The 26,509-nt window shown below is 35.0% G+C and overlaps 1 protein-coding gene across 6 annotated transcripts in view; it reads left to right on the plus strand.

The window, feature by feature from the left end:
• The window catches only part of STRN (striatin), a 90,737-nt gene that overhangs the window by 24,866 nt on the left and 39,362 nt on the right, over window positions 1–26,509 (plus strand). For 4 of the 6 annotated variants that reach the window (XM_042933254.1, XM_042933255.1, XM_042933256.1 and 1 more), the window contains exons 2-5: window positions 5,861–5,964; window positions 13,887–13,960; window positions 22,095–22,173; window positions 25,004–25,171. In XM_042933254.1, the coding sequence (XP_042789188.1) occupies window positions 5,861–5,964; window positions 13,887–13,960; window positions 22,095–22,173; window positions 25,004–25,171 (425 nt within the window). Of the gene's footprint in view, window positions 1–5,860; window positions 5,965–11,713; window positions 11,765–13,886; window positions 13,961–22,094; window positions 22,174–25,003; window positions 25,172–26,509 lie in introns of those variants that run through there. The other 2 variants (XM_042933258.1, XM_042933259.1) reach the window with 2 other exon arrangements.

A 26,509-nucleotide genomic window follows, 5' to 3' on the forward strand; every position in this document is an offset into this window, starting at 1 on the left:
TCTTAGTTTAGAAGGAATTCTGCTATAGTGGTGTGCAGGGAGAACTTTTAAGGGGCCCTTTGGACAATGTATTGTCTGTCATATCCTTGTTGTAATACTCCCACTATGTTGCATGTGTGCCTTGAGTTTTCCAGGTGGTGATTCATTTATGGTCTTGGACTGTCATCTTAGTTCATTTGTGAGAATGCTGTGCTCTTTAGGGGCATAAACTCAATCTCTTGGTGCTTCTTTTTTTTTTTTTTTTTCTCTCTCTTTTATAAAAATAATGTATTTGGATTGAAACATCCAAGACCAAGTCTACAAACTGGTGGCTTGTGGAGCCAGATCTAGTGACTTAATTTGGCTGTAATCGTTTTTAAGTTTTTCAGTTAAGGGACTTATATAGTATAGTAACATGCCTATAGGACAGCATTCAGAAGGCATAAGGAGGGACATGTACATTTAAAGGTAGTTTTAACTCTATTCTTCTTTCTCTCAGCCACCTGGTTGTTTTCTTTGAGGACATTCAGAATGGATACATATTTGTGAATCATTCCAGGGTTATTACTTATACAGAGAAGCATAATAGTATATTTACCTTTTTTTTTTTTTTTTAAACCAAATGGTTGCAAACTACATACGTTGTTCTGTGTTTTGCTTTTATTTTCATTTAATCTATCTTGGAATTCATTCTATATCAATATAATAAGAACTGTCTTCTTTGTAACAAATGGGTAGCTTTCCTTTGTATAGATGTAGCCCACTTTTTTTCCTATTTTCTTTGTTTTTTCCTTTCTTCCTTCCCTTCCATTCTTTCTTTCAGTCTTTTCTTCCCTTCAGTCTCCGTCTTCCTCCTGCCTTTTTCAGTTAAATAATCCAATTCAAACAATAGTATCTTACCATATTAGAAAAACCTTTACCTGGGATTTACCTTTTATTTTGAAAGGGTAGAATTTATGCCAGTTATGTTTTAGACTCAGGTGATTTTTATAGAGAAAATTAGTCTGTCAGAACATGTGTTTTCAGATCTTTGTTTCTAACTTTCTGAGTAGAGTTTTCCAGAGGGAAAAAAATTTAAGACATCAGCTTTTTCTTCCTCTTTTTTTTTTTTTTAAAGATATTAGTTGAGGACCTGATTTTCTATTAGTTTTATTCATAATTAATGTAACCAGTTCCCTATAGATGGACATTTGGATTATGCATACATTTTTGGGTGTAATTTTTCAATATATCATTTCACACATGTGCAAATATATTTGAAGGGTAATGATCTAGAATTAGAATTGCTGAGTAAAGAGTGTGTGCATTTGCAGAGTGGATGGATGTTACCAAATTGTCCACTGTAGTGAAACTGACAAATGCCTTTTTCCCCTGACATATTGTTTTATTACATTATTGAAGTTAGTCTGATAGAAAAGGGGAAATCTGATTATAATTTCAGTTGGTATTCTCTTACATGTGACGTTAAACATCTTTTTAATAAGTTTGAGCTTTTTGTATTTCCTTTCTATCAACATGTCCTTTGTATGTTTTTCTGTTGAGTCCTTGGAGTCCTTGATTTTTATCTTATTGCTAGGTGCTCTTACTATATTAAGAAAAGCAAACTCTCGTGATTTGTGATATGACTACATTTTCTATTTTGTTTTGACATTTGTCAAAAAAAGAATTATCTTATTTCTCATAATAGTTTTTCAGTAACTTTTTAATTGCTATATGTGTAAATATTTTTTGAGATAAAATTTATTAGTCTTTTATGGCTTTGGGTTTTGTCTTATCCTCAGAAAGGCATTCCTAACCCTGAGATTATTAAAACAAAAGCAAACCCTACCTTTTTTTCAAATACTTCGGGGTTCTTTGAAAAATTTTTAATATTTGTTTTGATGTGAGAAATATTTTCCAGATAGCTGCCCATCAACATTTATTGAATAATCCATGTTTCCCCCAGTGATCTGCAGTGTCCCCTTTAGCTTATACCAAATTCCTCTATATATTAGGTTGTTTTTTTTTTTTTTTTGATTGCCCATACCATAGCTCTCTGTTCATGCATCAGTACCACCATTTAAGTGACTATAGAAATATGTTTTAAAATATTTCAGGAATTTTAAATAATTTGTTTATTTTGCTTATTTAGTTTTCCACTTATACTTTAGAATCATTGTGTGCTGTATTCTTTGCATGGCTTTTATTTTTTTATTGAAAGATTTATTCTAATCAGCTTTTTTTTGTTATTATAAACAGGATTGCTTTCTATAATTATGTTAACTTTTTATAGAAGCTCATTCGTTTTAATTTTTTTAAACTTTTTTAAAGTTTATTTATTTATTTTGAGAGAGAGACAGAGAGCATGTGCATGCATGCACAAGCAGGGGAGGGCTAGAGAGAGGGAGAGACAGAATCCCAAGCAGGTTCTGTACTCTGAGTGCAGAGTTCAATCAATGCAGGGCTCGAACTCATGAACCAGTGAGATCATGACCTGCAAGAGTTGGATGCTTTACCGACCGAGCCACCCAGGTGCCCCTTGTGGGTTTTAATTTATTTTAATACGTAGCCAATTTACTAAAATTCCTCTATTTTCTTAAATACGTTTGTAGTCAGTTTCCTTGGATTTTCCTTGGATTTTCCATGTATCCACTTGTATCGTTTGCAAATAATGATGATTTTATTTCCTCTTTTCTGTTTTTAAACATTTCTTTCTTGACTAATGGCATTGGCCACCACCTCCAGAATATGGTTAAATATTTGTGATGAAAAATGGACATCCTTGTTTTGTTCCTGATTGTCAGTACCTCTTGGGTTTTTCCATTATGCATGATGCTAACTTTGAATTGAACTTGTATCTTATCATATTAAGGAAGTTGGTACAGTGTTTCAAAATTAAGAAGAAAATTTAGATCTTGTATTGACAGAACTGTCGCAAGGGTAATACACAGAATTTAAAAAAAAAATTTTTTTTAACATTTATTTATTTTTGAGAGACAGTAAGAGCGTGAGCGGGAGAGAGGGGCAGAGTGAGAGGGAGACATAGAATCCAAAGCAGGCCACAGGCTCTGAGTTGTCAGCACAGAGCCCGATGTGGGGCTCGAACTCACAAACTGTGAGATCATGACCTGAGCTGAAGTCGGACACTTAACCGACTGAGCCACCCAGACGCCCCCACAGAAACCATTTGACGACAAGTTGTCAGCTAATCTGATAGCCTGTTGTTTCCCACCAAATACTTTAAAAGTGTTTATTTCCTATAAATAAGTACTATCTTATGTAACAACATATAACCATCAAAATCAGGAAGTTAACACTGGATATATTACTACCATCTAATCCTCAGACCCCAGTCATGTTTCATCACTTGTCCTAATAATGTCCTTTTGTACCCAAATCCAGTTTAGAATCATACATTATACTTGGTTTTCATGCCTTTTTAGTCTCCTTCAATCTAAAACAGTCTTTCCTTGACTTTTATGACCTGACACTTTTGAACATTACAAGAAACCTAATGTAAAATGTCCCTCAAGTTGAGTTTGCCTGTTTCCTTATGATGCATTTCGGGTTATGCATCTTCGGCAGAAATACCACAGAGGTGTTCTGTGATCACCAAGAAATAACACAGATATTCCTGTTAATCTTTTTTGTTTTTCTTTCCAGGTAACTCTATCTTCTCTGCAATCTTTCTCTTTAACAGTTCTGGGTCTTTTATTTTTGTTAAATATTTAATCCAATATGTGAATTGACAGGAAGATGGAGAAGCAAGTGTACTGGGAACGCAAGGAGTGGTTGGTGGGTTCAGAAATGAGTCACAGTAAAGACTTTTCCAGTATTATGGACTGAAGTTTGAGAAGCATCCAGGGACCACGATGGAGACAGAAATATAAAACTCGAAGGATATATAGTGGAAGACATTGATCGTTGATGTTATTATTACTTTGATTACATAAGTATGCTGATTAGATTATTATTTTTATTAAAGCCATTTTGAAGAGTATAAAGAATTCTATGCCAAAGCACTGTTTGGTCAAACCAGTTGGACTATCATATCCTTTTGTCAGGACTTCCATTTTTGTCAGCTTTAAATGAAATTATTATTATGCTTACATAAAATAATGATTGCCTTGTAGAGTACATAATTTCAAAAGGTTTTATGATCATTAAGTGTAGGTAGTGTAGATATTTGATGCCTTTTCCTTGTGTATACAATTGTTTTTGGACGATTTTTAATTCAATAAGATGGAAATAATCCTTTTAATTGCAGTGTAACTTTTTAAAAAATATAATTTATTGTTAAATTGGCTTTCATGCAACACCCAGTGCTCATCCTAACAAGTGCCCTCCTCAATGCCCATCACCCACTTTCTCCTCTTCCCCACCCCCATCAACCCTCAGTTTGCTCTCTGTATTTAAGTCTCTTATGGTTTGCTTCCCTCCCTCTCTGTCACTCCTCGCCTCCCCCCCCCCCCACTTCCCTTCCCACATGGTCTTCTGTTAAGTTTCTCAAGTACTACATATGAGTGAAAACATATGGTGTCTTTCTCTGACTGACTTATTTCACTTAGCATAATACTCTCCAGTTCCATCCACGTTACTGCAAATGGCAGGATTTCATTCTTTCTCATTGCCAAGTAGTATTCTGTGGTATATATAAACCACATCTTCTTTATCCATTCATCAGTTGATGGACATTTAGGTTCTGTAACTTTTAAGAGCTTACTGAAACGAGAGCAAAAACAGCACTACCTTCATTTTTAAAGTTATAAGATGCTTGGTGAATTGGACTTTATGTTCATTATGGCATTGAAAAAACAGAAAGGAATGTTATTCAAATGGAGTAGAAGTAAGTTTAGTGGCTCACTCACTAAACCTTGGTTGGACAATCCACAATTTCTTAGGGATGTGGTAAGGTCATCATTAAATACAAGTTATTGCTTGTTAAAGCACTGTGGAAATATAAATAACATTGTCATCTGGGTTAATGTAATAGAAATGGGAGGGGAAAACATGAGAACAGTGAAATTGATATAGCAATCTTTGAGGCCCCTTAAATGCCCTATGTATTACTTTAACTAGTTAGTGTTTGCAACACAGTTTCAGTTCCTTAAGTGGAAGTTACTATTTCAATTCTACATGTCTTTTTAGATATTCTGGAGAGCCACTTTGCCCAAGCTGTGTTTCTGAAGACATGAGTTTTACAGTTTGTTTACATATTAAACCGTAGGGTTTGTTTTTGTTTTTGTTTTTTTGTCTTTATTCCTTGGAGGGGCTAGGAACCTCTGGAGGGCCATTGTCTCTGATTTTCCTTTTTTGAACTTTCACTTTTTTCCCTGCATGTTAAATCTCCTAAAAGGAGGTGGGGTGAAAGGTAGGGATTGAGAAAAGGCAGCTACTTTTCATTTGTAGGGGAGGTCCAGAATAAAGTCTTTCAAGACAATCTCAAATCCATCATAAGATTTAAATATGTAGTGAAGCTCTGAGAACTGTTACTTTGCGATGATATTATAAGAACTCATTTTATTTTCCCCCTTTCCCCATCTTCATTTTTTATAAAAGAGAAATCCCCTTAATGCCACAACATTTGAGCAAACTATACTGTATTCTTTGCATATGTCTGCATTTATATTGATTGTTTTAGATTATAGACTCTTAGAGGATATACATTACCTGTTTTAACATCCCTAGTCTGAAGTAAAATGTGTATTAAAAAAAAAGTTTTTTCCCCCTTGCAATCAGTGCCTTTCTATATGCTTACATATTTTGTGACATATATGTAAAGGAAGCATATTTGCATCTAAGTGCCCTATCTTCCAAGGGTTCTTTCTTCAGCTGAGTTAAAAACTTTTTTTGTTTGGTCCAAACTGAGTTTTGTCTTCTTCTTCTTTTTTTCTCTACTCAGGCCCAGATTGCCTTCCTTCAGGGGGAAAGAAAAGGTCAAGAAAATTTGAAGAAAGATCTTGTGAGGAGGATCAAAATGCTGGAGTATGCTCTTAAACAGGAAAGGTAATTCAGTGGGATGGAAGGCTGTGTTCTCTTTAAAGACTGGACTAATTTTTGTTATTCCTAAAACAAATCCAAATGTTAATACTTTATACTTTTGAATTACAAAAATAGTACCTGTAATGCACATTTACAAATGGTTGTAATATTGAATGTTATCGTGACTGTTTAATGGTCATGAACAATAAACCGATTTGTATGATTTTTTTAAAAGTTTAGCAACATTTTCCCCCTGCCCTGTCCTTTCTAAGGAAATTTATGTGCTTCCTGAGCTGTCATAATCCATTTCTTTATGGGATTGAACTCGTTTTTGAGTTGTAAAGGAAATTTCTCTAGTGCCTTTTCCTCATTATCTGGTATTCAGTTTGGTGTATTTTCTTTGGGGAAAAAGCAGACTGGATTGAGAACTTTTTCTAGACTTTTTTGGTATTTTGTTCCTTTGCTATGAGCTATTCATATCTCTCCAGAAGTGAATCTTCTCTTTCTGTGTTGCTAGTGTCTAACCTCGGTTCACAGGGAAAGGACAATAGGTCATAGATGAGAGTTTAGGAAATTTTTGTATGAATTAAAAGTGTATATGTTTTAACAGGTGGTCTTTGGAATTTTTTGTCAGCAACATGAGACAGTTTTTTTGTTTTAGGTAATTGAGTACTTGATAGGCGATACTGAAATTCTCTATTTTGCTTGTTTTGATCACATGCTTTTCTCACTTTTTTTTAAGTTGATGAATGGGCTGTTTGCAAAACTGTCATAAAAAAGCATTTAACAGATAATATTTATGGATATCAAGAAATAGATTAAACTTTATTAGAACTCATTTTCACCTTTACGTGAGATCTTTAAATGGCACAAGAAATTGAAAACACGTTGACCTCTTGGTAAAAAAGAGATGATTCTTTTTTATTCCTTGAGAGTTTGATTGAAAGCTGTATTGGAGAGATGGTGTGGGTGAGGAACTACTTTTAAAAGTGTGCAATTTGGGAATATTTGAGATTTTAAGCAATTTAAATTACAGGTGTCATCAAAGAGAAAGAATAATAACATTAATGGCGACTTTATTAAGTACTGTGCACCAGGCCCTGAGGTTTAAAAACTAAGTAACTTGAGTAAGTAGAGTTGCAAAGTTGTAGTACCGCTGTGGTTCAGATCCTGCAGGTCTGTCTGATTCTGAAGTCTGTACTCTTTACCATCTATCATCATACAGTAGAATTAAAATATACAGGTACTCAAGTAACCAAGGATATTGCATGCGCGCGGCGTGTGTGTGTGTGTGTGTGTGTGTGTGAATGAGAGAGAGAGAGAGAGAGAGAGAGAGAGGCAGAGAGAGGCCCTCCTCATTAAATATAGTCATTGCTGTATCCATCCAACTTAAGCACTGTGCTGGAGCTGAGTATAAACAAGGTCATTGTCCTTGTCCTTAAGGGCTCAGAGTAGCGGGAAACAGACTTGTAAACCACAAAAATGCAGTGCAGTATCATGAGTGCTATGGAAGATGTCTGTACAGGGTACAGTGGGGTCACAAAGAAGGGAGTGGTTATTTGGATCTGGAAGGTAGAAGTAAGTAGAAGTGAGGATGTAACAAGAGGAGGTGAGACTTGAACAGCATCATAAAAAATCAGGTGTTTGCCAGATAAGCAAGGTTCAGGAAGTAGAGAGTGTATGTTTGGCAGGGAACAAAGCAGTTTGGTGCGTTCAGAAATTTACAGTCACGGTGTATGGAGGAGGGTAAGATGTTAGTTGTGATTTGATAAGTGATAATGATAGATGTGGGCAAGAACCAGATCATGGAGAGGCTAAGGAGTTCAAAATTTTATCTTACATATAATAGGAAACTTTGAAGGTTTTTCAGAACCTTTTATTATAAAATTTCTCAAGCTTATAGAAGTTCAAGAACTACATGCCCTTTACCCAGATTCACCAGTTGACATTTTGCTATATTTACTGGTATGCTCATTGTGTAGACATACTGCTTTTTTCCTGGATCATTTGCTACTTAGATGAAGACATTATACCCCTTATGCCTCTTCCTCCGTATATATCTTCTGCAAACAGGGACAGGGACATTCCCTTATATAATTACAACTCATTATCAAAATTAAGGAAACTTAGTGTTGATAGAGTTCTATTGTTTAATATAGCCCATATTCATATGTTCTGGTGATGATCTTTATAGCATTTTTTTCCACCAAATACCCCAGTAATGATTTTTATAGTATTTTTTTTCCTGGTCTAGGAATGCATATTGCATTTAGTTGTGCAGTTGAAAGGAGCATGGACTAGTGTGAAGTAGATTTTAGAAAGATCACCCTGACCTCAGTATGGGGATGGACTGGAAAGATCTGTTAGTAGAACCAGGAAGATTCTAATAGTCTAGGATGAGAGATTATAACATAGTAGCTGCTAGAATAGAAGAGGCATCAGCTATGAAACATTTTAAGTAGAATCCATAAAAAATGGAGATGACTGGATATAGGGGATGAGGAAGAAAGATAATTCAAGAATGATTCCCAGGTTCCTGGCTTGAGTGAAAGTTTTGTTAAATTATCAAATGAATTAAAGATTAAGAAATGAGGGTTGAGGGGCGCCTGGGTGGCTCAGTCGGTTGAGCATCTGACTTCGGCTCAGGTCGTGATCTCACAGTTTGTGGGTTTGAGCCCCGCATCAGGCTCTGTGCTGACAGCTCAGAGCCTGGAGCCTGCTTTGGATTCTGTACCTCCCTCCCCTGCCCCTCCCCTGCTTGTGCTCTGTCTCTTTCTTTCTCTCTCAAAAATAAATAAACATTAAAAAAAAAAGAAAAAAGAAGGGTTGAAAAGCAGATATGAGAGTAAGGCTCATGACTAGAGATGTATACTTGGGGCTCATTAATACTGTGGATAAAGTTGTAGGAGTAGTTGAAACAAGCAGTTGAACAAGTTCAACAAGTAGTTGAAACAAGTGTTGTGGGAAGAGAAGAATCAGCCAGAGCCACAGGAAATGGAAAAATTTGAGGAAGAGGGAGAGGAAGAAGAACCAGCAAAGGAACAGTCGGAGAAGGAAGGAGAGAGCAGTATATTGCAAGCAAGCTAAAGAAAGTGGGAGTTTGACAATTGTAGATGCCACACCGACTCTAAGTAAGCTGTAACCTGAAAGTAGTCATCCAGATTTGCCAGATCAGAGCTTGTAAATGGCCTTGCCAGAAGAGCTTCAGGGAGGTAGCAGGAACACAAACCAGATCACAGGGGTTTGAGGGGTGAGAAGGTCAGATAAAGTGGAGACAGATATAGTCGCTTATTTTTTCAAGTAGTTTGACTTTGAAGAACAGAAGAGATAAAGAACTGGCTGGGTCTAGGGAAGACATTTTGTTTTCTTTCAACTAATGGAGTTCTCCTGGAAAAGATTTTGTATCTTCTGAGATTTATGGAATGATTTGAGATTATTCCTGATACTATGGCACTATTTAAGTGTAATAAATTAAGGAGTAACAAAGCATTTCTTTGTGGATTAGAGTCTTAAACATTTCAGTTCTTTAACTCTGAAATTATTTTTCTAATGCCCTAACGCCAGGAAGTTTTACAGATTTTGGAGTTGTAGAACATTTCAGTTCTTTTGATTCTGAAATTATTTTTCTAATGCTTTAAGCAAAGAATTTTTAAGAAGTTTTTTTTTGAGGAAAATTTGAAACATAAATGTAAAGAGAGTAATATCTTCTATATACACCTCCAAGCCTTAGCAGTTAATGTTCCTGTCAGTCTTGCTTCATCCTGATCTATTTTAGAACAGCAAATTCTAGACGTCTTGTCATTTAACCTGACACACCTAAGTGTAAGGATCATAATTTAGAATTGCTGTGTTATTGATTTTCTAAGTAGTCCCATTTAAAAAGATCCAAAATTAAGTGAAACTGAATCTTTAACATTAGAGAAAGATTACTCACCTAGCAATGAATTTATTTAAGGCATTCCCTAAAGTATAATAGAATATGCAAAATGAGCAAATGTATATCTAATTTTTCAAGAGTACACAGTGGGTAATTCAAGATTTACTCAGGAACTTCTATACTGAAAAACCTTAAATACTATATAAAATACAATTCTGAAACATTCCATTTTTCCCTGTTTCTCTCTTACATCTGCACTACTGTAAAAACCCATATGTCCTCTTTGCCTGTAATAATTCCATATTCTAATTCATCTTCCACGTTCACAGGATTCACTTTTTGAAATACAGATTGTTCTATCCCTGCTTTAAAATATCTAGCTAATTTCCAAGTTCTTTTTTTTTTTTATTTTTTTATTTTTTTTATTTGGGACTTCAAGTTCCAGATTGAATTTTGTTTTTTCCTTCCCAAGTTCTTAGTAGAACCTTTTACAGCCAGGCCCCTTTCTAGTCCTGTACACACACACACACACACACACACACACACACACACACAGATTTTTTTTGACCCATTGTGTATTTTTCCCCCACTTTTTCTTCTGACAGAAATACTCTTCATCAATTTATTTGTCTGACTAAAAACCACTGGTTTTTTAAGGTTTAGCTAAAATCTCGTATGTTACCTTCTTTTTGGTAGCTCTCCTTGACACCACCTTTGACAGAATTAGATAATCCCTTTTCTGAATTCCTATAACATTTGATGTAACGCATAACTCTTTTTTTAAAAATGTTTATTTAGTTTTGAGAGAGAGAGAGAGAGAGAGAGCGCAAGTGGGGGAGGGGCAAGAGAGAGAGGGAGACTCAGAATCTGAAGCAGGCCCCAGGCTCTGAGCTGTCAGCACAGAGCCCCATGCGGGGCTTGAACTCACTAAGAATGAGATCATGACGTGAGCCGAAGTCAGACGATTAACTGCTGAGCCACCCAGGGGCCCCTGATATGACTCCTAACTCTTAACACAATGTGCTGTAGTTATTTTAATCTCTGTCTCTTAGGCATCTCCTTACTCCGCCCTAAACTGACTGTAAACTGCAGGTCTTTCCCATCAGCCAGCACAGCACCGGACCTGTCACGAGAATTCAGAACCTGTCCGTTGATTTAATCAAGTTATTCTGAGCATGAACATTTAAAATGTGATTTGGATGCTATGTCATATTCCTAGCACATTATAATAGACTTTGAAACAAAAGTATAATGGGACTTCTTTAATTATTATACAATTTTTATGCTTTTTTAACCCAATAAAGGCCAGTTGGAAGGCCTAGCCACATATCGTACATAGAGTTCTTAGATAGGAGATCTGCTATTTATTTACAATCTGATTTAGACAAAAAGATTAGGGAACAAGAGGATTGGTAGGTAACACAGATCAAGTATTAAAACTGTAGGAAACAATATGAGTGAATTTAGCATATTGGCTTCAAAAGGAATGTTACTAAGTTGAGAAGAGTTCTGGGAGTAAATTATTTTTCAGTGACTTTAACAGTTCAGTAGAGAGACCCTGCTTTAAGGGAACGCAGCCTGTGGTAAATACAACAGTTCTTTATTTATTTTGTCTAATTTTTTATGAAATGTCAGTTTATAATATGTTGTTTTTGTTACGTATATTGTAAAGAATATTTTCTATTCCCTTTTTTACATAAACTGTTGCAGTTTTTCCTAAGACCACTAGAATGCACTATAGTGTAGTATTTTGTGTTTGAAATGTTTTTCTATATATGTATATAAATGTACTCCGTAATATTTTGTTGATGCTTTTATTCTGCCCTCAGACCAGATACTTTCAATTGCTATTTGGCTTCTAGGAGGTATTGTTATTTTGTTTCATTGTAGATGAAAAATCTGAAACTCGACAGTTACATTAAGAACCTTATTTACTTTCTGGTAACTGTAAGTAAAGTGGCTTTAAATATCACTGTCTAATAATCAACATTATTACAAATACATTGAAATAGACTAGGAAATGTTTAATCTGGTGATGAAATCTTTGTGACTCACAGAAGCATTAGGAATAGAGAAAAACATACTCTAGTTAATTTGGAACAAAAATATTTACTAAAATTAAAAAAAAGAAATATATGCATGTTGTTAATTAAGCAAATAATACAATTTGGTCTCCTTTATGTATCAGTTCATTGATTTCCTTTCCAAAAGGAAATCTTAGTAACTAATGGCTTATGTATTATGTATCCTTCCAGAACTCTTCTATGCATATTAAATATATATAATATACATATATAAAGCAAATATCCTTTTTTTATTTCTAATGGGTATATATTATCACAAAACATTTTATACATATGTAAAACATATAAAGACTATTATAAAATCTATTCATATACCCACCACCTACCTTATATAGAACATCAGCTGTTGTAATTTTCATGTTTTCTTAAGATTCCCCTCTATATAAACTTTGATTTTTCTGTTGTAACTGCAAATGAATATGAATCCAGTACTTTGCACATTTGAGCAAATAATTTTCCTTTATATCATTTTTGAAATGATACTGAAATATTGAAACTTTAAATATTAAATATTGAAACTTTACATTTAAATATTGAAATATTGAAACTTCTTTATGTTAAGTACTCAATTAGTTTTATAAAAAAGTTAACTTTCAATTTGGCTATATTATCCCTTCATTCCTTCTTCATTACTTTGGTTTTTCAAATTATTGTGTAACCTTTTTACATTGAATATTACAAATGGCCTCAATATTTTGGGGAAGCAAACCAATCAAAACATAGAAGTACACGAAGTAAGTATGGACATTTTTGTTGACCTTTACAATTTTTACCTTATCTGCATTATTTTTCTGATCTCAGATTTAATCATCTGAGATTTCACTAACTGATTTCGCTAACCTAATAGTGAAATCAGGTTAGCCATAAATAATTACATTTAGCTAGCTTTTAAAGGGAAATAGATAAGAATTTCTGTTTATAATTCTTCCTGATTGCTTCCTGAAAAGGCAAAGGATATCTTGACTATTAAAAAAAAATTTATTCATTCCTACTGAAATAGCTTATTCAACATGAGTGATTTGGGCTGGTTCCCCCTCCCTCCTTTGGATTGTTTACTATAATGCCTTCTTGGCAAATCATAATTGCCTGACAAGGCAAGGGGTATTACAGATGATTTAAAACACTTTTTGGGTATAGTTGATACACAATGGTACATTAGTTTCAGGTGTACAATATAGTAATTCACCATCTCTATATGTTATGCTATGTTCACTACATTTGTAGCTACCATGTGTCACCATACAATGGTGTTACAATATCATTGACTATATTCCCTGTGGTGTGCCTTTTATTCCTGTGACTTATTCATTCCATAACTGGAAGCCTGTATCTCCTACTCCCCTTCACTCATTTTGCCCATGCCTCCAGCCCCCTTTCCTCTGATAATCCTCAATTTGTTCTCTGTATTTATAGGTCTGAGTCTGCTTTTTGTTGTTTACTCATTTGTTTTTTAAATTTCACATATGAGTGAAACCATATTTGTCTTTCTCAGTCTGATTTATTTCACTTAGCATAATACCCTCTAGGGTCCATCCATGTTGTTGCAAATGGCAATATCCCATCCTTTTTTATGGCCACATAATATTCCATTGTATATACATACCACTAGATGACTTTTCTTTTTAAATATGTAAATTTTGAGAAAGGTTAGTCTTCTATAGGCTTATTTCACAATCCAAACTTATCTACTGCTTTTATAGTAGAATTGTACTTTGGCGATCATCAAGAAAATTTGAATACTATAGAAATTAGAATGTTATATCGTTCATTTGTAATTATACAAAGATTTGTGGTTCTCAGTGTTATTCTATTTGTTATGATGATGGCACTTGATGGTATGACAACAATAAAATAATAATAATGACAAGCACTTTTTATTACTACTTTGACACCATGGAAGGCTATGATGACTATTCCTATTACATATCCTAAAGTTAATTTAAATATATTTTAAGATGGTTTGTATTTTCTTATTTCTTTGTTAGAGCCAAATACCACAAGTTGAAATATGGGACAGAATTGAATCAGGGAGATATGAAGCCTCCAAGCTATGATTCTGGTAAGCTAATTTTAAAGGAAGTTTAAGTGATTAAAAAGAAGTTGATACCTAGTTTTTTTGTAGCAATAATACTTATGATGGCAAGTTAATTTCTAATTATTTGCATATTAGTTATTTTTTCTGACCTCCTCATTTTTGGCACCAAACATTTAGTGTCATTTAGATTATTTTCCAACACCTTCCTTCCTTTTCCCTCTTCCCCTTTCTTCCTCCTCGTCGTCCCATTTTCTCCTTTGTTCTCCACTTACTGGAAGGACCAGAATTCATGGAGTAATGCACTGACATAACTGTGTCTTGTTGGGTTTCCCCGATGTTAATGGGAACTTTGAGATGTGCTTTTTAAAGTACATCATGCCCTTGAAATCCTGAGAGAAAGAGAAGGGATGATGGAGTTCAGAGACTTCTCAAATACAGAGAATTCCTAATCTCCTCAACCTCATCCCTCAGCTGCAGGTGCAAGATTGTTTTTGGACTCTCTCACCCATGGGAGTTTTCTGCAGCCAGACCATCTTTTAACAGCTAAAACTTTTATTATCTTTTTGTGTTATTTCTTCTTTTTTCTTTTCCTGTCTTTTCATCCCTACAAAAATAGCACTTTGTAAACAATCAGATATTAAGGAATATAGATGTAAATGACACATTAGTAGGTATAAGGGATAGTAAGAAAAGTTGTTCAAAAGTTACCATGTTTCAAATGAGAATGTTTTGACATAATTTCAGATTAAATTTCAAGATCAAATATCTGAAGATCTCAATTATTGTTTATATCATTTGCTGAAATACATGCCTTGGGCTTAGGTGCTTTGTGTATATTAGCTTCAAATAGTTACTCATAAAATAGTTACTCTTAAAGATGACATTGCTCTAATTTTACCTAAGTGAAATTTGAACCCCGAGAAGTGGAGAAACTTGTACAAGGTCACACAACTATTAAGTGATGGGAATATGGATCTGAGCCCTGGTCTGTTGACTCGAAAATTCACATATATATTTTTTAAGTTTATTTATTTAATGTATGTAATCTCTATACCCAGCATGGGGCTTGAACTCATGACCTCAAGATCAAGAGTTGCATGTTTTTTCCGCTGAGACAGCCAGGTGCCCCATATGTATAGAATCCAAAATTCATATTATTCCTATTTTACCACACTGCTTTTTGTTTGTTTGTTTGTTTATTTTGAGAGAGAGAGAAAGAGAGAGCGAGCATGAGCAGGGGAGGGACAAAGAGAGAGAGAATCCCAAGCAGGCTCTGCACTGTCAGCGCAGAGGTCGATGTGGGGCTTGAACTCACGAACCGTTTGATCACGACCTGAGTCGAAATCAAGAGTCTGATGCTTAACCACTGAGCCACCCAGGCGCCCCAACCACAGTGCTTGTATATTTGACAATGTATGAAAAAAAATTTACAAAGTAAGTTCTGAACGTGCCGCTGATTTTATAATTGAATTCAGTGTACACATTTCCACAGCTGAATATTGAGTCCTTGAGATTTAGAGTGGTACCAGTTGATCATTGGCATAGTTTTTTTGCTTTGTTTTTTTAAATTGTTCTGTCTTACTCCGGTGTCTCTTCTTTTGACTTGAGATACACTTAAATTAATTTTGTTTCCTTTTTTTAAATGTAGGCTATTTGTTAAAGCCTGTCCTAAAAGTTACCTTGTCTGATTCACAGAAGGGATACAATCAGTACTTTTATATAAAGTAGTTTATTTCCTAAGTTTTCAATACTAATTTAGGAGTAAACTTTTAATTTAGTTAATGTTTTCAATATTAATTTAGGAGTAAACTTGCACCTAGTAAAGGTCTAGTTGCAATATATACAACATGTTTATAAGTAAACAAGTGGCTCTAGAAGAAGTTTGACTTTTATGCGTGTAAGTTCTTAACTCTGCCCTGACACTTTAAATACCTGTGGTATTAATCTTTCTGAGATTGTTCTGTTCCTTATCTGAAACTGGGAAAAATAGAGGAAATAATTCCTACTTTCAGGTTTATTTTCTTAGTATACAACACATAGTACCAAGGGTGATTTCATCTACTGATCTTTCAAACTATTTATTTACAAGTATTAAATATGTAGTGCTTGTCAGACCTAGCACCAGATTCAGTGAATGAGATAACAGTGCCTTACTGGATTTTTACAGGGGAGATAAGAAAAAAGTGATTACAATAAAATGACCTGTATAATGGGGAAGGTAATAGGTGTTAAGAAGCACAATAGCAGGGGAACCAAGTCTAGGCTTAAGCAGTCAAGAAAGGCTTTTTTGCAGGAAATGAACAGTTAGCGTCTGAAGGACAAGTAAGAACTGGCCAGGGAAAGTGAACTTACTAAATTATTGTTGAATGAGAGGTAAGGAGAAAGACAGAGGGAAGATATATGGCACATTTGAGAAATAAAATAACTGGCTAGTAGAGGAAGGCCGGGGAAGGAGTGTTTCTAGATGCAGCTAGAGAGTTAACCAGAGGGGCAGATGGTAAAGTATGTTACACGTGTCTCGTAAAATATGTTAAGGATTCTCATTTTATCCTAAGAGTTTTGAGAAGGCATTTGAAGGATCTTAACTCTCACGATCAGATTTGCTTTTATACCCCACGGGCGGCAGGTGTGGCAGGCATATGAGAGAGGATCTGGATGGGTGATGGGACACACCTGGCTGAGTGTGGAAAGCTGCCTTCGCAGGGCACTGACAGTGGAGATGAAGAGGGTGGGTGTGTTCAGGAAGTACTTAGGAAGTAAAATCTGCAGGAATTCGTTCTTGTTTCTACGTAAGGGATGAAAAACAGGGACACTCAGAACTCAAAGATGGCCCCCACACTGCCAGTTTTGCAAACTAGTTCAGATGTAGATTTGGAAAATGATGGGTTCACTCTTGGATTTATTTGTCAGGCAGTCAAGTGAAGCTGGCTGTGTGGGTCTGAAGCTCCAACCAGAGGTCTGGGTTGGATATGTAGATTTGAGAGGCCTCAGCATGTAGTACCGAGGGCACTCAGGTCGCTGGAGAGGAAGAACTCACCCAGGGACTTAATGCACAGTAAGAGGAGGACCAGGATCTCTAATACAAAACTGGTAGAAGAGTAGAAAGCTGGAAAGGAAACTGATAAGAATTATCTTAATGGTGGGAAGGAAACCAGGAGAAGGGAGGGATTCCACAGGAAAGGACTCTACAGCACTGTGAGTAATGGCCAGAGGTTCTGAAGAGTAGCCTTAAGATTTAGTGATACATGGGTCATTATTTTGGGCAGTTTTAGGAGAAGGGTGAGGGCAGAAACAAAGACATGAATGGAAAATGAAGACTCCGTTTAGTCATCTTTCAGGAAGTTTAGATTGTGAAGGTGAAGAACAGGGACAGCTGAAAGGATCCATGGGGTCAAGGAAAGTTGTGTGTGTGTGTGTGTGTGTGTGTGTGTGTGTGTGTACATGCGTGCAAGGGTTTCTTAGAAGAGGAGCAAATAAAAAGGAAAGAGAAGAGGTATTTAAAATAGGAAGGTATCTGAAGAAGTGAAAGGGACTGGATTCTGAATTAGCTGGACAATGCTGGGAGGAGTATGTCTTTTATTGTTCCCAAGAACGAATGTAGAAGTTATGTGTTGGGTTTGTGAGTTTGGGTTTCAGTTTGGTGGTGGGTATTTAATATGATAGTTTTATGTGTAAGACTGGATTATCTGCTAAGAGTGTATGACAGGTTTAAGAAAAGTAGAGAAGGTTTAACATAATAATGAGCAGGAGGACAAACTGATAACAAATAGTAGGATTGAGAAAAGCTAAGGGTCCAGTCAAGGTGTGTGATCATGAGTTTATATAGAAGCATTGGTTTACACCCTTGACAGCTTGGGTGGAAGTTAAGTAGGATGAAAATAGTTAATAATGGAATTCATTGAATTTATGGAGAGACAGAAGGAAGGAGTAACTTGAGGATATTGGCTAACGAACAGTTGCAGTGATAGACCGTGAACTAAAACTAGGGAGGGAAGGAAGTGAAGACAAAAAGGAGGCTAATGGGTAAAAGTAAGGGGATGGGCTGTTGTCTGGAGCAGGCCAGCACACTGGTGTCCCGTAAAGGGCCAAGTAGTAATGTTTGGGCTTTTTAGGCCATATGTTACCTGTTGCAGCTACTGAGCTCTGACATCCTAACATGAAAGTAGCCACAACACAGAAATGAATGAGTGCAGCGGGCCACGTTTGACCTGCAGGCTGTAATTTGCTGGCCCCTGATCTGAGGTCCCAGCTAAATGAAAGAACTAGTGAGGTGGGAGTATGAGCCTGAAGGATATGCTCAGAGAGTGAGTTTGCATCTGTGTCTGTTCTTCATAATGACAGGATCTGAGGTCTGACAGCTAGAGAGGGTGGTGGTTGTGGGGAGGCTGAGGTGGATCACCCACACGAATGTTAACTGCTCAAGATGATGTAAGCATTTGGTTGCAGAGGAAGCATGTAAGCCTGGTTCTGAGCGTTATCGAGAGATTCGTAGGTGACAGTGATGAGGACAGTGATGAGGAGAGGGTCGAAGGTGGTGTGTTCACCACAGGGTAAACTTTAAAGAAGGAGGAATTTTCCTAGTGCTTGATCTTTTATCCATTTATACTACTTTTGTTTAAACTGATAATCCAGACATTTTCTGAAACATTTTTCACTGTAAAATTCGTTTCCTTTCTGCCTTTTTTTTTTTTTTTTTTCCCCTGTTTTGTTCTATTTCCAAACCTTCACATTTCTGTTTTAGGAGAATATTACCCCAGATTATGTTAATCTTATTTATCTTTCCATAGTTCAGTTTCTTCTATTTAATATTAGAAGGCAGGTACTTATTAAAAATAGAATATTTTTATCCAGAGTGACAGATTCTACCTTTTCATCACGATGTTTAAGACCATTTACATTTCACGTGACTATCGATATGGTTAGATTTAAAGTTCCCACCTTGGCTGTTTGTTTTGTTTGTTCAGTCTGTTCTTTGCTCCCTTTTCCTTTTAGATTTCTTTTGGATTCATCTAGTTTTTTTTTTTTTTTACGGTTCTATTTTCTCTCTTGCTCACTTATTAGCTATAACTCTTTGCTGGTTTGGTGGTTGCTTCAGGGTTAATAGTATACTTCTTTTTTTTTTTTTTTTTTTTTAAACCGCCATCTATCTTTGAGTGGCAGTATACCACTTCTGTTGTAGCACGAGAACCCACGTATTTCCATTTCTCTCTTTGGTAGTTGTTCTCACATATTTTCTTGTATTATATTATAAGTCACACACTACATTCATTATTTGTTGAAACAATCAATTCTCTTTTAAAGGGATTTAAATAATACAAAAAGTATACATTTCCAGTGCTCCTCATTCCTTTGTGGGGATCCATATTTTCTGGCATCATATTCCATCTGCCTCAAGGGCTTTTATGTATCCTGTAGTATGGGCTGTTGCCGATGACTTCTTTCAGCCTTTGTGTGTCTGAAACATCTTTATTTTGCTTGCTTGCATTGTTTCTGATGAGATACCTTCTATCAAACTTATCTTTATTCCTCTGTATGTAGAATGTGACCTTTTTCTCTGGCTGCTTTGAAGAGTTTTCATTTGATCATTGGTTTTAAGCAATTTCATTATGATGTGCTATGGTATAGTTCCCAGGTTCTCTCCCCGTCCCCCCCCCCCGCCCCCCCCCCCATTATATTTCTTGTGCTTGGGATTTGTGGAGTCTCTTGGATCTGTGGGTTTATAGTTTTCATGAAACTTGGAACTTTTCAGCCATCATTTCTTCAGATACTGTTTTTTGTTCTCCCTCCCTATGCTGTGATCTAGAAACGCTGTCCAGGCAGTGAGCGGGAATAATCACAGGGCTCACCGTGCTTCTCTTCTCTCAGGGATCATCTTCCTCTGTTGCCTGATGTCCAGTGTCTTAACCATGATTTCATCTATTTTGTTTTGTACTTGTTACAAGCAGGAGGGTAAATTGGGTCCCTCTTCTCCAACTGCACTGGAAGTACCACTCAAGTACTTTTAATATTACCAAGCAATTCAACTCTTACCACTTTAAATAAAATCCTCACTTTTTTTGATGTCATTTTTTTTTAAACTTGGTAAGGTAAGAGTGAATCTGATAGTTGATTGAGAGAACTGTGAGTTTTAACTTGGATAAAGAACGGTGGGGAAAATTAGGTTCTCATGTACAGAAGTTTTTTTGTTAATCCAAGACTTTAAAAAAAAATACGTTACCCAGGGAGTCAGATTTTATATCAGTATACAAATACACTTTATTTTTTAAAGAGGGTGAAGATGCATTCTTATTTGATTTGGCTTAATTTATTTTTTATTAAGATATAATTTACATAAGCAAAATTTACCTTTTTTAGTGTTTTCACAAACATATATGGTCTTGTTCCTACTACCCTTCTTCCCCACTCTAATCCCTGAGCAGCCGCTAATCTGTTTTATGTTCCTGTAGTTTTGCCTTTTCCAGAAACTCATATGAATTCCAGGATCATACAGAATAAATATAGCCTTTTGATTCTAGCTTTTCTCACTTAGCACAATGCATTTGAGATTCATTCGTGTTGGTGTGTTCATTCCTTGTTGAGTAGTATTCCACTGAGTGCGTGTGTCACACTTTGGTAATAACATCATGAGCTGCCAAAGTAGGCAAAGACAGTTGAGTGTATCTGAGGATAGTATAGAAAGAATTCGGGCCATTACTGATGGGAAGTTAAATGATCTCAAAAGTTCTTTCACATCTGAAATTTTTAGTCTTTTGAAATGCCAATGCACATGTTCTCACTTGGCAGGTATAGGTTACTTACTTCACTTAAAAAGGGGATAGATATATTTAGAACATACCATAGTGTATTCCTGAATTTGTGGAACAATTTGTGAACCATAGTTCCTGAATTTGTGGGTCAATGGAAGCAGATGTGTTGTTTTTCCTTAATATTGGGACATCATTTTGCCCTCTTTTTTTTTTTTTTTTTTTTTTTTTTTTTTAAGTATACCCTCTGAAGTCGTCCTATCCCAAAGTACTCTTATCTTTTTAAGTTATCTTAACCCCTCCCACCCCCCACTGTACTGCTATTTCTTTGGTATATCACAGAGCTTGGCCTAACTATTTTAGGAGAAAAACGAAAATGGAAGACCAAATTCTCATTTACTTATTTCTTTAATTTCTTCTCACTGTAGTGAGAGCATGTAGAGGGAAACAGAACTCTGGAGTCACATGTGATTTCAGCACTTACAACTGTGTTTCTAACTTGGGAATCTTACAATTAACTTGTAAAACTCATCTTGCTCATCTTTAAAATGGGGATTTGGGGTTGTAAAGATTAAAAAAGATAACATATGTGTTTTTAACATAGCATCTGGAACATAGTAAATGCTTAACATCAAAATCATAAAACAAATTTTCCCAATCTCTCTTATATCTCCACTTGAATAAAACCCTGTAAGAGATCACAGTTTCTTGCAGTTCGATCAAGGGCTGATGAAAAGTGTGAACTTTTTGTTTTTGTTTTTGTTTTTGTTTTTGTTTTTTGTATTTTTAAAGTTGAGTCAGAGTATAGTTTGGAAATTCTGTAGTCCAGATTTATCACAGAGAGGGCTCTTTTCATTTTACTATCTTAAAAGGGTTCAGCGTCTACCAAATGATGAATTAAAGCTTTACAGGGCTTAGGTGGTTTTCATTCAAGGAATGTCTTCAAAAGAATACTTGAGGTTTTTACTTAATAACTAGTGAAGGAAATAGATGTGGATTGAAATTATTTCTTACCTAGATCTACTCTTTACCAGACTGGCTTTTCTGACATCATTCCTGAGTACTTTGTTCTAGTTCTGATGTGGTGCTCCATAACACTTTCATTGGACTCCTATTGTATGACTTGATTTGAGTCAGTCTTTGTCCTGGAGGAAAATTCTTAGGCTACTAGAGATTGGGAAAATGTCGTTATTTTAGTTCTGCTACTCTCAGGGGAATCTAGTAGCTATAATGAATTTATATTTTGTTATGGAAATTAGATTTAAAAAACAGAATTTACATTGTCCTAAAACATACCTTACAGTGTAGTTTTGCATATTCTGATCTAATAAATTTTTATTGGACATATTTTATGAATTGAGATACTCTCTAATGTACAAAGCAAGGCATTTTTATTATGATTTAATGTTTTCCAGATGAAGGTAATGAAACAGAGGTACAGCCACAACAAAACAGCCAGTTAATGTGGAAACAAGGTCGACAACTACTCAGACAGTAAGTATCCTGTGGTTAAACAAAGAGAAGTATATTTCATCAGGGTACATATCTATATATATATATCTATAGATATATCTCTATATAGATATATCTATAGATATATACATATATTTTTTTTTGCATTTGCAACTCAGTACAATAATATTATCTCTTTTATTGTTAGACTGCTGGTATGAAAAAACTTAATTGAATTACTGTTCCTTTTTCATATTACACATTTTCCCCCCTGTGGTAGAATTCATTTTTTATTAAATATTAACAAGAATTACCAAGAATAAATTCTTTTATTTTACAATTTTAGCTTTATCAAAGAGTATATATAATAAGTGCTTATTTATTTATTTTGAGGGGGGTGGGGAGGGGCAGAGAGAGAGGGAAAATCCCAAGCAGGCTCCACACTGGGAGCAGAGCCTGACCTGGGGCTCAATTCCACAAACCGTGAGATCATGACCTGAGCCAAAATCGAGTTGGATGCTTAACCGAGTGAGCCACCCAGGCATCCCTCAGAGATTAATTTTAAGCTTCTAAATTTTAATATATGCTTATGTTTACATTTTAAAGAATTCTGTATTCCTAAAGTTATTTTTGCATCTTTTGTACATGAATATACGTGTGTCCTAATAGAAGTCTAATCAATATTAAGATGTGAAATTTTGGGTTATGTTTTTTAAACTTTCTATTTTAAATAAATTGAAGAGCTTCTTTAATTTTCCCAATTTGCAGATATTGCACTAACATGTACTTTCTCCTATAAAATGTGTTTTGAGACTATAAAGAGGAAACAAAGCTGGAATGAGGTTCAGATGTCAGGTGGTAGGTTATAACCCACTTTACCAGCTCACTGCCTGGCTCTTGCATATCACATTTGAAATTTGTATTCTAATTTGTGCTTCAGTAAAATGAAATTTACTACCTGTTTTGTATTTTGGGGTTTCCTGTGAATAGTCTACATCTATGGTTTCCAGAGTGGATTTGTGCCGGCCATTCCTTTTGACTAATGGCAGACAGAATATTAAAATGTGTCCTTTTATGTATTTGTTATCTATTCAAAGTTAAAGAAAATGAGAATTCACTAATATTTAATAAGTGGTTTTCACTGGTGCCCTCACTTTGGTCTCAAATATGATTATGAATTTTTCTTTTTATAAATGAGTGTTCTTAAAGTGATGATTTTTAAAATGAGAAGTGGTTATCATAGTGAGCAATCTGAGAGAGAATTTTCAAAAACTTTTAAAAGATTCACAGTCTGCCCCCTCAAAGAAAAGGTGACATTCTATCAATGAATAAGGAGGTTTTCTTTAGTAAAGCCAACTTACCTATGGAAAGAGCAGTTTTTAAAACCGTTACTTGTAATGTGATTTTGTTGACAGAGATAGGTATGTATCAAATGTTAAAAACAGAAAAATATAACACCTTTGTATTGGTTTGTAAGAACAACTAATTAAATTCAGGAAAGTTAAACATTTATTCAGATTTTAATCAAAACCTTTTTTTTTTTTTTAAGTTTATTTTATTTTAAAAGAAGAGAGCAAGAGTGTGCATGTGCACATACAGGAAAAGAGCAGAAAGGGAGGGAGAGACAGAATCCCAAGCAGGCTCTGTGCCGCCAACATGGAGCCTGATGCGGGGCTTGATCTCACTAACCGTGAGATCATTGCCTGAACTGACACCGAGAGTCAGACGCTTAACCTACTGAGCCACCTGAGTGCCCCTCATCAAAACCTTTCTATAAATATTGGATAGTATTGAAAAATGAGTGTCTTGATTTGGTAAGATACACTTAACTCCATTTCAGTCACACATCTTTGTGAAATATCTCTTTGAGCTGTAATCTGTTAATACCTGATCTTGAAATAAACTGACCTGAAACTAATTATCTTGTCTACCTTTGTTTTCTCTTTCATTTCATAGACTTGATGCTTACTTATAGGTTCATGCCTAATAATTGTCTGTCACATTTGTTAATGACAGTATTTTGGCATGACGTTTGCCTTTTTCATGTTTTTGCTGCTGCCGTTTTTGGTCTTTTTTGATCGATCTTTGCTGTTAAAGGATAACGAATGCCTTCTGTATGCCACCCAATGTATTAGATGTGTCACTCTTAGGAGGGAAGAAAGCTGAAGTTCAGGAGAATTAAAGTTACACAGGAAGAAAGTGGCAGAAATGGGCTTTAGAACCAGGTCTAGCTCTCAGTACAAACCTATTTTTTCTGTGCCGCTGGCTTTCAGTATCACACACACCCACGTGAACACACGCATCCCACATCCACAATTGAATTGTGGGCTATTTTTACTTTAGAGTTGGCTTAGGATAACAGCTTCCTTTCTGTAGAAATGACTCTTTGGAATGTACTCTTCTTGTATGTCTTGGAGGAAAGCAGATATTCTAGAAATATTCTCTCTAGCTCTCAGACAGTTGATCCAAAAACACTTTATAGCAGAAATGTAAAAAGAGTACTGGTTATAATAATTACTGTTATAAAATAGTAATTTATTAAGGATCTGAGAGTGAGTTTGCTCCAATCCTGCCTAGAAGAAAGAATGTGCTATTAGGTATATTAAGGAACAGCTTCTTCTTATGATAAATGTAATGAATAGTGTATTGTATAGTTCTTTGATTTTTTTCAGTGACCGTAGAGGCTGGTACTGCAAGAGACATCTCCATCTGGCAGCTGGAAGATTATTTATTAGCCAGTCTTACCAGCATAGTACTGTACTGTTAAGTCTTCTGCAGGCAATGAATTTAAAGAAATACTTTTATTTACATGTTAAGTTATAGAATACTGATTCCAAAATGACTGGATTGTAAGGATCCTCTTCGCACACAGGTATCTACAGGAGGTGGGTTACACGGATACTATTCTAGATGTGAAATCTAAACGAGTACGAGCTCTCTTGGGCTTTTCAAGTGACGTCACAGACAGGGAAGATGACAGAAATCAGGACTCAGTTATAAATGGCACAGAGGCTGAAGTTAAAGAGACAGCAATGATTGGGTAAGTATTTTGTCTGGGTTACTAAATAATTTTGGTTTATGGGTGACACTTGTGATACTTGCAATTTTAGATACTGTTACAGGGATAATTTTTTATAAAGTTTAATTAAAAAATGGAAATTTCATTTGGTAGAAGATAACCTATAGGGATTAGAGTTATTTGTGATTATTATAATATTTTTTGTTTAAGATATTTTTATTTGCTTGAAATTTATAGATTTAATACAGATTTTAATATCTTGAAGCTCAGTCACTTACTATTAGAACTTCACAAAAGATCGTCTTTCAAAGTTCAGTTCAAATCGGTAAAAATGAAATTTCATTCCTGGTGACCTAGAACTCCTATAAATTCCTCAAATTTTTTAGAAGTAAAACTTTTCTTAACCATGTTTGTGTATTTAATAATACTGTAACCCCTCTTTCTTTTGAAGATTATCTATTTTAAGTTTATGTTTTTAATTGATAGAATCAGTGTGAGAAATTCAATAGCTATTTGAAATATTTTGTTTTGCATTTTGGATCATATGTCATACAATTACATGTAATTTTGTTTAAAATGAACATGAACAGTTAAATAAGGAGATTCTTTATTGAAAAAAATGTTGGCATGATTCTTAAATAAAAAGCCAAAGATTCTATGAAAGTCTAAATATTATGTTACTTCATTTTAATGCATGTTAAAGCCATAAGAATGGTTTAAATTGAACTCTATACATTTTCTAGTAGGAACATCGTTTCTGTTAGTTGGAACGTTAAAATTATGGGATATGGGTAAAGGCTCAAAAACAGGACTTATAAGTTCTCTAAACAAATGTCATTGGAGCCTTCTTAAATGTATTCAGTAATAACTAAGACTACATTAACTTGTTTTTATAAATGTAAGATTAGATTGTTTCTTTGTGTAGATACAAACAATGCAGACCTTATTCCTGATTATAGTTTTACCTAAAGGATTATTGTAAGTCATTGTAAAGATGTTCAGAAAAGACCACTCTAATTGTCTTGTGTTTTGTCCTTGACCTGTGTTTTGAAACTGAAAAGGGTATTATTCTGAATCTGTCTGATTTATGTAGGGATAGAGAATAGGGTGGAAAAAACCCAAAAACAAAGCTCTCAACAGATTTGAAATTTGAGATGTATCTGTTTTGAAAATTTTGTCCGTAGTTGTGGTTAATTTTTTTTTTTTTTTTTTTTTTTTTAAGAAAATGCCTTTATCTAAAACATTTCCTAATGAACTGGAGAGAAATCATTCTATTCTGGCTATTAGGAAATTATTTACTAGATTTATTTTGAGGGACTAAATTAAAATTGTATATGTTTGAAAAGTCACTCATTTTGA

The sequence above is a fragment of the Panthera leo genome, chromosome A3, assembly GCF_018350215.1.
Source record: "Panthera leo isolate Ple1 chromosome A3, P.leo_Ple1_pat1.1, whole genome shotgun sequence".
NCBI lineage: Eukaryota > Metazoa > Chordata > Mammalia > Carnivora > Felidae > Panthera > Panthera leo.